Source organism: Archocentrus centrarchus, chromosome 6 (assembly GCF_007364275.1).
Source record: "Archocentrus centrarchus isolate MPI-CPG fArcCen1 chromosome 6, fArcCen1, whole genome shotgun sequence".
NCBI classification, from domain to species: Eukaryota; Metazoa; Chordata; class Actinopteri; order Cichliformes; family Cichlidae; genus Archocentrus; species Archocentrus centrarchus.
The window spans coordinates 24015751-24027665 of NC_044351.1; the positions used below are offsets into that span (position 1 = coordinate 24015751).

An 11915-nucleotide genomic window follows, 5' to 3' on the forward strand; every position below is an offset into this window, starting at 1 on the left:
TGAGTAACAGTGCACTTGTACTCAGTCAGCTGTATCTATGCACTGAACACAGATCTACATATGGTCCTACAGTCTGCTACAAGGCCACCATTGGCATCCTCTTTTCAAAGCTTCCCTTTCCTTCATGGTTCAATTGGGAATGTTTGCAGCAGCACATCGACATGGTGTACTTTTTGATTTGAGAGGAGCTTCTTTTTGGTCTCTTAGAAAAATAAAACTTTGAAAGAGGATGACAAGTAGAGGAATAAAGTCCCTTTGTTTTATATTGTGCACACATTCACACCCGCACACACACAATTTCAGTCACATGCACATTTGCCCTCACTCATATCACGCATGCAAAACCACACATCAGTTTACACACAGCTCTCACAGTATGTCAGCATCAGAGTGAATTGGTCTTGCTTGTTTTGTAGAAGGAGGCAAAAAAAAAGTATATATATATATATATATATATATATATATATATATATATATATATATATATATATATATATATATATATAAAAACAGTGAAATGGCCAGAATTTTAAAAAATGAACATAATATGAATTCAAGGGACTTGAGAAGAGTTAAATGGTGGCATCTAAATAAACATAACTCAATAATAAAGAAAGAACACTGCAACTAAGGCATGCAAGGCACAAGCAACTACAAAAGACAAAACGTTGATTCACAGACACACACACACACACACACAAAAAAAGCAAAGGCCCCCCTTTTTACATAAAATTAATAAGGTAAAAGAAGCACATTTTAAAAACAGTGGAAAACAAAAAAGTCCCTGGCCATAGACAGTTGTACAAATATTTTACACAAAATGCTTCCTCTACACACCACCTTTTAAACTTTTAGAGATGAACATAAGTTAATAAGAGGTTAAAAGTGACATCCGTCAAGTTTCCTCCACTCAGACTCCTCCTTGAATAAAGTCACTCATTAAACTGGATACCAAGCTGCCTAAAACAGAGGAAATAAAAAAGATTATTAGAAGAGAAAATGTGACAGAACACATGCCACCCAAGCTCATGGATGAAACACCAAACGTCACCTTTTAGAAAAGGCCGCAGTCTTTCAGATTGTTCTTGATGATGACGTCAGTGACGGCATCGAACACAAACTGCACGTTCTTGGTGTCGGTGGCGCAGGTGAAATGGGTGTAGATCTCCTTGGTGTCCTTTCTCTTGTTTAGGTCCTCAAACTGGCACTGCACATATGCTGCAGCCTCCTCATACGTGTTAGAGCCTAAAAAGAAAAGAAAAAGCAGGGGGGAACAAAGAAAGATAGAGAAAAAAAAATTTAAACCTCCTGTTGTGCCCTTTCACTGCCATTGTGAAAATTAAAAAGGCGTAGATACACACTTGTGTTTTACCGATTCTGGAACTTAATCTCACTGCTCACACCAAGAAAACAAATAAAAAATGGTAGCAATTACCCTTTTAAAAAGGACAACCTACCACACTGTGAAAGTCATGTCTTTGCTGACCTCCAGTGGTTTCACTTGTATGTGCTGCAGTGTCGTACAGATCCACTATCAGTGTTGTGTGGTTCAATGTTCAACAGACACCTGACGTGAGCTCATCCTGAGATAAACAGGATGCACTTTCTAACCGTGAAGGCCGTTAAACACCAATTTCACCCCAGTGTGATGTTGACATTTAATTCTGCTTTACAAAAATGTTGCTCAAGTGTCAATTCAGATTTATTTTTGGGCTTGTTTATGTCCAATCTGGCTGCAGAATATTCAGTTCTCAACTGACTGTTTATAAACTGACATTTAATTAATAAACTCTGATTTTCACCTGACAGAGGTTACCAGTGACTCACTAAAGGGAAATGTTCAGTGTGTTTTACTACAACCCCAATTCCAAAAAGGTTGGGACACTGCAGAAAATATGAACAGAATGCAATGACTTGCAAACCTCATGACCCCATACTTTATTCCCAAGAGAATACAGAAAACATATCAAATGCTTAAACTAGTTTAGTATTGAAAGCACTGTATGTGTGAGGGATGGGAGAAGATCTATAATATGTTCATAATGTCCAGCTTATCTCAAGACAAAAAGGAAAGCAGGCAAAAACAATGACTGTGTAAGTTAACAGACTTTAATATCACAGCTCTGTCATTAAGACACAGGAGAATCTAATGGATTATAATCAAGTAGTCCACTAATTTAAGGTTTAAATGTGTGTTAAATGGTTTTAGTTTTAATTCTTTCAGCTGCAGCCTCAGCGGTGTTTAATATTGTGAGAGTAAAGAGCAAATATAAAAAAAATTCAAATGTGGGTTTTGATTAGGCTACGTGCAAATATAAAGTACACAAGTAGACTAAAAATAGGTGCCCTGTTGTAGGATCATATATATTTATGATTGTAGAACAATAAAATTCTTGTAAAGTTATTTGCAGTGTTCAGGGGAAAAATAATAATACAAAAAAACAACTTTATTTCTTGATGTATAAGAATTTAGATTCCATGCAGAGAATCTTCCAGGAACGGTGACACTATTTTCCAGAGAACTCAGTCAGTAGGTGGTGATTTTCATATTGTTGATCTCTAACTTGTGCTGTGGGGATGTACCCCAGTAAGAAGTGCACAACCTTCATAGTACAGAAACCCTGGGTTCCAAGAAGGATCCAGGGAGGAAGAGGTTAAAACTTACACTGTATTAAAACTGTGGATCCTTACATCACATTGATATAAATAGATATTGACTGAATAATATTACGGACATGTTATGGAAACTGTGTTACAAGTGAGGATCCATGTGAGAATATTATGAGTATTAATCATTATCTGTGAACCTGACAAAAATGCATTGTTTAAACATGAAGCAGCCCACACAGTTCAAGAGCAGAGCAGTGAGGAGGACAAAAACAACATCTGTGTCATCTACGGGGCCTGCCGCACCTTTGTGTAGCAACAAAATATTTTAAGTTCTAAAAGCAATATTCATATTATTCTGACAGCATAAAATAGTCTAAATATGATTTAAATTACACACATCTTGAAAAAAAAAAAAAAAACACTTGAGTTAAGACTATGAATGAAGACATTTTTAAGATTTCTGAAGCTCTAAAAATCCTTACAAATCAGTCATTAAAAACTAAATCCTACACACATAGCTGGGCTTAATGGTTTATATGCCCCACCAACAAACAAAGGACATCATTTGCATGTATAGAGCACCAGCTCCACATCCCAGTGTTTGCTTATTTGACTCACCTGCGTACTCAGGGAAGCAGATTGTAAGGGGGCTCTTTTTTATCTTCTCCTCAAACAAGTCCTTCTTGTTGAGGAAGAGGATGATGGAGGTCTCTGTAAACCACTTGTTGTTGCAAATGGAGTCAAACAGCTTCATGCTTTCATGCATTCGATTCTGAGTGAGAGGAGAGGTGCACAGCGATTACGACCAAAGCAGTACTAGTAGGCAGAGTGTTTCGAGGGCAGACAGCTCTTACCATTTCCTCATCCTCAGCCAGCACTAGGTCGTAGTCACTCAAAGCCACACAGAAGATGATGGCGGTGACTCCCTCAAAACAATGGATCCACTTCTTTCTCTCTGATCTCTGTCCACCTACATCAAACATTCTGAGATCACAGAAAGACACTGTTAAATAACTGCAACACACATGCACAAACGCACACCTATCAGTCTGGGTGGTGACATTTTCAGGAGCTGACACACTTGTGGAAACCTTTTAGAAGCCACTTTTGCAGCTGGTTATCAAATGTATGAAGCTGCTATGTTCTCATATTAGGTGACGAGACTACATGCTTTCATGAGCAATGCATCCACAACTACCAGAATGAATTGCGTGAATTATAATGGCTGCCTCCCGCTGGAACAGTGTGAGGATGCAGATCCCTAATTCGGCTGATTCCGATTTCCTAGCTTTCTATGATCTATAGTTACATCAATTACAAAAATTACATTTATGATTATATATCATCTCATATGATACAATTTCTCCAAAATTGCACCAGGTTACAGGATATTCTATCATTCTCAAATAAAGCTTTAAAAAAAAAAAAAATGTTAGTTGGTGGGGGGATCTCCATGTGGTTATTTGTGTACCTCAAACAATGGCTGTGTCAAAGCATGTTGACCAACGTGTTTTAGCTTTTACTGAAATTACTCCAATGCAAAAAGGGGACTTTGAAACCAAATGAGTCTATGACGTCTGAAAATGAAGGAAAAGTTGATGGCTATGAGAAAGCCATAAACGAGATTCACAGAGGCAGTTTCCTGTCGCTATATTTGTTGGGTCTATATTCTTTAGTGTTAGAAAACTTTAGATGCACTATGTTTTAGCCAACCTTTGAGTCCTTTGGGCTTCAAAAGGTTAACAGCCATAAATGAAAATAAAAACACACATATGAGTCAGTGAAGATTTGGAACAGAGGCCCATGAAGCAATGGTGAGATTAAATATGACTAAAACACAATCATGGTTGTACTCACTTGAAGTGCAGGTCCTTGAAAGTAAAGTGTGTTTCCACAATACCGGTAGTTTTGACTCTGGTCCTCAACACATCCTGCTGGGTGGGAACGTAAGCACTGTTGGATATCCTGTCCAGATCGTTTAGGTAACTTTGGGAAGAGAGGAATCACCAAGACACAAAGATTGGAAACATGCTTAAAGCACTGATGTAAAGAATAGGAGTTATTCTTCCAAAAAATGTCCCTACTGGTTCAAGCATTTGTGTCAGTGCATCCTACTCACTATGCAGCAGAGTCGTTCAGCTGGTACTCTCGGGAGCGGCTGAAGCAGGCTTGAACTCCTCCGTCTTTCCACAGCCGCTGTATGACCCCAGCCAGTTCGGTGGTCATGAAGCCCTCTTCTGCTGAACCCGCCAAGACAAACAGCTGTCGCGCATCATCCTAATGACATAGAATCGCTTAAATAACTGACAATAGCCTGAGGAAGGTTAACTCATGACCAAAGGAAATGTAAAGATTTACAAGGATTATTTTGCAAATTTTTTTTTGTATATTTAAAAGGGAAAAATAAATAATCACATTAGGTTTTGGGGTTACTGCCTTAACCCCAATGGACTGTACAAACTAAAGGGATATCACTGTCCATAAAAATCTAACTAGATTTATACAGTGTCCCAACATCCTTGTTTAATAGCACCTGAAACAATAAATTAAAGAAAACATAACTGCTTCGAGTCCTTTGAGCTGTTATATTTAGCATAAAATTAGATTTAAAAAGTGCCAGTGTCGTAAGGCCAGAGGCAAAACCTTGATATTTGTGACGGCATACAATCAGAAAAGAAAGGCTTCAGGATTAAACTCGGTCACAATGTGAAAGTCAGGCCAGTCACACTGACACAATGACTAACTCTTTTGTTGTGCCCGGAAGAAAAAAGAAAAAGAAAAAACAAACTGATTTGCAAAATGAAACAGGAGTCTGTTTAAAATGAAGAAAGTCTGCACTGTATTTATTTGCCAAACTGGGTGGTAAACTACACTTGTGAAAACAAAAGAAACAAAACAAACAAAAAAAAAAAAAACCCAACAGAAATGAAGAAGAAGAAAGAAGAAGAAGAAACAGCCTTTATTGTCCCACAGAGGGGAAATTTGGGTGTAACAGCAGCCGCAGTTATTATAAATATAAATAAAGATATAATAATTTACACTATTAAGAAAAGAATATATATAAAATCAACAAACAAGATTAACCTTAATACTACTAATAATAACACTATATACAATGTACATGATGCTGTTTATTACTATAACACATTCCTTTTTTGACAGGCAGCACTTCAGTTCATAATAAAGATTTTTACTGAGGAGCAGACAGTCCTCATCACAGTGAGCTTCAGCTTTGAGAAGAATTCTGAAAGTGATATTAAACCCAGACCGTTTTTTTCCCCCCCTTCTTTATAAAGTCAGACTGCAAAGAAACCTGCCCATAGAAAAATGGTGGCAAATGGCCTTTAACCCTGGTTAACTTCTGGCCATAATTACCGTAATAACCCTATGTTGTGTGTGAAGCGCAATTTCTCAGCTTTCGATAGGACCAATGGTCTCGTAATTACGGTAATCCAAAGTGCGTTTGATCAGACGTTTCAGCGGTGATATGCTTGGTGTTAATCAGCTGTTCACAGCAAGTAAGGGCAGGTAACAGGTGCGTCTGCGGCGATCGCCCGCTGTTAAAGGGTTGAAGCAATGTGCTACACAGACACCCTGTGATGTTGTCTCAATGATGTGTTTTCCGTCACTTACTGCTCTGGCTTGATCAGCAAAGTCAATCTTGAGGCGTCCCATGGCTCTAATGATGGCGATGATGGACTGAATGGTGTTGCTGTAGACCACAGCCTTGTACTGCTTACACTCCTCCTCTGAGTAGCCTGCTTCATGGATAATCCTGACACACAGAGAGAGGACATCAGCAGCTGTCTCCAAGGTTATAGCACAGATTTGTTTTTATAATAAACAAACCAGTTACTGAGTTGAAGTTATTGTTAACTCTGTACAATAGGTAAAAATAGTACAAACGGTACTCAGTATAGTAGGGTTTAATCTGTTCTTTAAATGTTGGTAAAGTGGTTCACAGTTAAATTTCATAGCACACAAACAAGTAATCAGCTGCTTTAGACATCCAGATGATAAAAGCAAACATTTGTGTGTAAACTGTTTGTGTGGAGTCATGTTTCTGTCCACCACGTAAATGCAAATCCAGCACTCATCCTTTCTAGCTCTGTTTTTGGTCTCCCAGATCCTCAGGGAAATGTCTGGCTCATTAGCTGCTTAATGCTCCACTATGTTCACCAGCTAACTGAGCCTGGCCACTGTTTGCCAAATTATAGCCACTTAAAAATATATATGGACTTGGACTTTTACCGATAACTCATGAAATTTGTTTTAAATTACTTATTCAGTCACACCTCTTTATGCTCCCTTTTTTTTTTTATTTTAAGACTCTGCTAGAGTAGTACTGCTTCATTCACAGTTCAAAAATAATCCTTATTTATCTTACACTGGGCCTTGGTGCAACTCCTCAGTTCATCCACTGTCTGAAACAAGCATTTTTAGCTCATGTCCCTTTAAAGGAAACTTTCCTCTGATTGGCTGTTCCTCAAACAAGAGGGCCTAAACAACAGGTAGCTGGGGCTCATGTATTCACAGCCAGAGTGGTGTGCCTGAGATGACCATATTAGGTATTCACTCTGACATCATACAGAGCCAAGAGCAGAAAAAAAAAATCTGAAACAGTGTCTGAAGCAGTCTGAAGCCTGAGCTTTTGGTGGCATATATGACAGGAATTAAGGAAAATAAAAGTGTTATAGTGTGAAGCCAAAGAAAGTCTTCTTAGATTTACTATAGTTGCATTTGATTATAGCATAGAAAATCTGAGGCATATGATTGAAACTGCACTTATTTTTCTGAGGACATCTCAGATAAAGATGTAGTTAAACTTCTATACTCTGAAAGGAAGGACCACCATTTGGATGTTTTTTCTTTTGTTTAAATGGTTTATTAGAAAACAGGTTTATTGGTTTGGACTTGGGCCATGTGTTGGCCATGATGTAAAATGAGTATGATACCCCTGTTATTTAGGACATTTTTTTACTGGCCTACAGCAGAAGGAAATATGGTTGTGCCCCACATACTGCCTATTCACCACATGGTGTAAACGCAGTATTTGGCATGTTGAAAAATGACAGGAAATTGCATGCAAAACTTACCAGTGATGATGCAAAATAACAATCATAAAAGAAAAAAACAAAATAACTTTATTGCCCACCATAGAACTGCTAAATGTCCATTGCTATCCATTAAAGAATAGCAAATGAGCAGACAATGAACTTATTTCCATCACAGAAACGAAAACTGAGTGTTGTGGTAATGTCTAATAATCACAGCACCATGAGATAATCTGGCACACATAAAATGTGTCCCGTCCTCTTAACATAGTATGAGAAAAGTCACAGACTTGAACTGGTATGCTGCTATTATTCTCCTTTACAAAAAATAAATAAATACTAAGTATACTTGATATGTTCTTAAACATATTACTGATCACTCAGACTTACTTCATCTGTTTAACAATGGTACTTTTTCCAGACTCCCCAGCGCCTGAAACAGAGAACAGATGGGTCAGAAAATTATAGTAATGGTGTCAATTCTTTCAACAGACACGCAGGTATAGTGAATACCTACAAAATTACATTAAATACCAGCTAGTGTGAAAAACAAAAAACACACTACACCTGCCTTTAAACATCAAACTAGGTAGAACATTTTGAGCCATTGCGCAGCCCTACAGTCAAAACACTAACATAAGTCAATGGTTTATGGGGGCAGTTTAAATCTCAGCCAAGTTTTCCAAATTTTAACTAACTCCTGCTTGTGGTGTATGAACACCCACACTGACACACAACGCAGTGTCAGTGCAACAGTGCCTGAGGTCAGATTTAGTGGGGTCACAAGCACAATTGGATTAATCAACTGGATCCTCCTGTCAATGAGATTATACACAGCTTAAATTCCCCTGTTAGAAACTCATGCCATACCAGACTGACAGGACTCGGAACTGCAGTGCCATCTAAAAACACAACGCTATATAGGGCAGAAGGAAGCCACTACAGTCTTTTAGGTGACATGACTCAAAATATAAAAACATACAATGTTGTTGCGTTTCATGTAAAGCTCACACACTCTGAGATTGAGGCACGTTTTAAGCTGAGCACACAACATTTTAATTACCTTACCCCTGCAGGGACTCTCAGTTCCCCAGCGGCCAGAACGATACTCACTTCATCATCCCATATGATAAAGAGCAATGCACAACAGAGCTAACAGTACTGAAAACATCACTTAAATTTAATTTGCAAACACACTTGCGCCTGACTGAGCTGCTGAAATTAAAAGCATAATAGAAACCAATTATAATAAAAATTGGTGAAGTAAAATGGTTCATATTCTTCCACAGAGACAAAATGACAGGGCAGGACCAACATACCCGCCCATATAAAATGCAGATATTTATACAGTTTTTCCTTCTGTGCTGCTTCTTCTGTCATTGTTTGCCAAAATAATGCTGCATGAGAACAAAAACCTGTCTCTCACATTTGCATTTAAGCTGCCCACAAACAGTCTACAATTAAGGCAATCCTCCCACTCAAAGCAGTCATTGCAGGAGCCTGTCATTTGCTGATTACTGCATTATTGCATACATCCCCAGTGGGGAAGCATTAAAGAGCAGCAAACTGCAGTGAGCACGTATCCGTCTCCCTCAGAGACGCACACATTTAACATCACAAACGTGGATGTAAAATATCTTTGCATTTTAACGGATCAGTCAGATCATCAGATGATGAATCCACAAACCAAACTCACATCTCATGCAGGTGGTTGTGGGGAATCGTGACAGGAAAAACAACCATAAAAATTCAAATAAGGTCTCATCTCAGATGACGCACAGACCAACGACGAGAGGAGCTACGTACAGGGTTGTGAAGCTATATTGGAAAATAACTAGTGCCATAGCAGTGCTTGAGCAAAAATTAACTGGAAGACGCAGAATAAAGCTGCATTTTCAAAACAGCTTGCAGACCGCATGGCTGTGGCACACATCCCATTAGCACGCACTAGCTGTTTCTGTTGTACATGCATTGCTGTCAGCCGGGCTGCATAGGTTGCTATGCAACCTCTACCCCATCTATCCATGCTGAGATAAGCGAGAGTGGTCATGTAATGGGAAGAACTGAGAGGTGTGGCAGCTTTCCTTGAAACCATGAAATAATCCCGGAGAAATGTGACATGCGGTTCTGTTAACTGGAAGCTTAACTGCGGTTTTCCATAATTTGAAAGTTTTTAAAATAATATTAAAAAAAAAAAAAAACAGCAGTATAAGTAATTTAAGCATTCAATTTTCTGAACATATTTGCATAGTTGGCGAACATATTCAAATAGCAGCACTAAAAAATTTTTCTCCATCGACACCTCATTGGTTAGTGTAGTTATAGATGACTTCAGACTTAGTCATACAGAAACACACACATAGATATGGATACAGATACAGGGGACTTAAAATGTGAGTACAAAGCGTCAGACGCACAAACATGTCTCGCATGCGTGTGTTTATTATTCAGACCTGTTGAACAGTGGAACTCGCACATACTTTAAATCCTGTTCTTACAGATAACAACTGTAACACTGTACTCGCGTGTTCACTTAAAATATTTGCTGCATTGTAGAGATAACCCATCTTGAGTTACATCTACTTTCTTTTTATTTTACGCGATGAGGAACAGGAAGGGAGTTAGGTGGCTGCTGCACTTTAAGTTATATTAATAGTTGCACTCGGACACACTAAAGACAGCAGCACACATACTTGTTTACAGAAAGTTACTGAAGCTTTCCGAAAGCTAACTAATCCACGCTAGCACCAAGGTGTTACACTAGCTAAGCAGCTAATTGCTTAGTTAAATTAGCTTACCGACTTACTGCTGGGTATTAGCGGTCTGCTTCTGTGGAAGCAACTAATCACCGTGAACTTATCTAGTCTTAGTTAAGAGCACAGTTACAATTAGAGTTAATTTAATAAAGAATAAACGATATGATGTCCACTAACTCAAACTTCGTAGCTAACATTACCGTACCATTCAAATAAAGCCCCGACATGTCCCCACCTCTGCTGTTTCATGCGCTGGGCAAAACTTGAATTTTAGCAGCTACGGAAACTTGTTTATACACGTATCGTTTTGTTTTTAGGCTTGCAGCAGTCAGGGGACGGTAACTAAAGTCCCTCTCCAGCAAACAGACCCAGACCACGTCCATCTTTCTCTCACCGAGAAGTAGCAGCTTGACCTCCCGAGCAGCCTTTTCTCCGTCGTCTCGCAGATTCCTGTCGATCATCTTGCTCCGCTCCTGCGCCGCCTTGTCGTCCGTGCTCAGAGTACACCCCATCTTCTTCTTCTCCTCTCCGGACCTCCAAATAAATAGAATAAACGGACACTAAAACACAACTTTTGACTACGAGTGCAACGACATGCAAAGGCTACCGAGTTAGCATCCAGTGGGGTGGGGGGTGGAGAAGAAGAAGGAGAAGAAGGAGGGGGCAGTCTGTCTCTCTAACAGTTAAGACTCAAACACGCCCTAACCTCGCACTCAAGCTCCCGATTTATCAGCCGAGGCGTCCCAAATATCAGTTAAAAAACAAAACGTCGCGTTTATGATATCTTCTACTTGGGTTTTAACCAGCCGACGAGTCGAGCAGGCAGGATCAGTCACATTAAAGCAGAACAGACGGCACCATTTGCGGAGCAATCCGAAAAATGTTTGCTTCCTCCGTTCGTCTCACATACCTGAAAACCGCGCATGCGCGACTGAGCAACAAGCCCTTTTTGGGGGGAGGCGGGGTGACCACTGTGGAAAAAGAAAAACGAGACACAAAGTCAAACATCTAGTCTTAAATTTTTGTTAAAAAAAACCTAACATGATACCTTAATTTTTCATATTTTATCAATTTTTTACTCCTATAATGGTTTATAACTTTAACTTTGACTTATGGTTTCATAAAACGAACTTGGTAGCATTTATTGAGTCAAAATAAGGAATTTTATTTGTAATTAACTCCATTTTGATTTAGGTAAGGAAAATTAATTAATATGTCAAATGGTTTATATAGAATAAGAAAAGTCCATCCATCCTCTTATCCTGTTCAGGGTCAAGGAGGCGGCTGGAGCCTGTCCCAGCTGTCATCAAGCGAAAGGCAGGGTACACCCTGTACAGGTCGCCAGCCTGTCACAGGGCCAACACAGAGAGACAGATAACCATTCACACCTATGTGCAATTTAGAATCACCAATTAACCTAACACCAGTAACTGCATGTCTTTGGACTGTGGGAGGAAACCGGAGTACCTGGAGAAACCCACGCAAACACGGGGAA

The 11915-nt window shown here is 39.1% G+C and overlaps 1 protein-coding gene across 2 annotated transcripts; it reads right to left on the minus strand.

Annotated features, from left to right (window-relative positions):
• Positions 1-494: 494 nt before the first annotated feature.
• On the minus strand, positions 495-11339 carry LOC115782083 (guanine nucleotide-binding protein G(i) subunit alpha-1). 2 transcript variants are annotated; one of them, XM_030732090.1, is made up of 10 exons: positions 11127-11339; positions 10815-10954; positions 8055-8097; positions 6244-6385; positions 4730-4887; positions 4468-4596; positions 3465-3594; positions 3229-3382; positions 1052-1245; positions 495-960 (listed from the first exon to the last, which is right to left on the minus strand). In XM_030732090.1, exons 2-9 carry the CDS (start codon positions 10930-10932, stop codon positions 1055-1057), a joined length of 1065 nt encoding a protein of 354 aa, XP_030587950.1. In that variant the 5' UTR covers positions 10933-10954; positions 11127-11339; the 3' UTR covers positions 495-960; positions 1052-1054. The 2 variants fall into 2 exon arrangements, with proteins under 2 accessions (XP_030587950.1, XP_030587951.1); XM_030732091.1 differs by lacking the exon at positions 11127-11339 and having other exon boundaries at positions 10815-11089.
• Between the last annotated feature and the right edge of the window lie 576 nt (positions 11340-11915).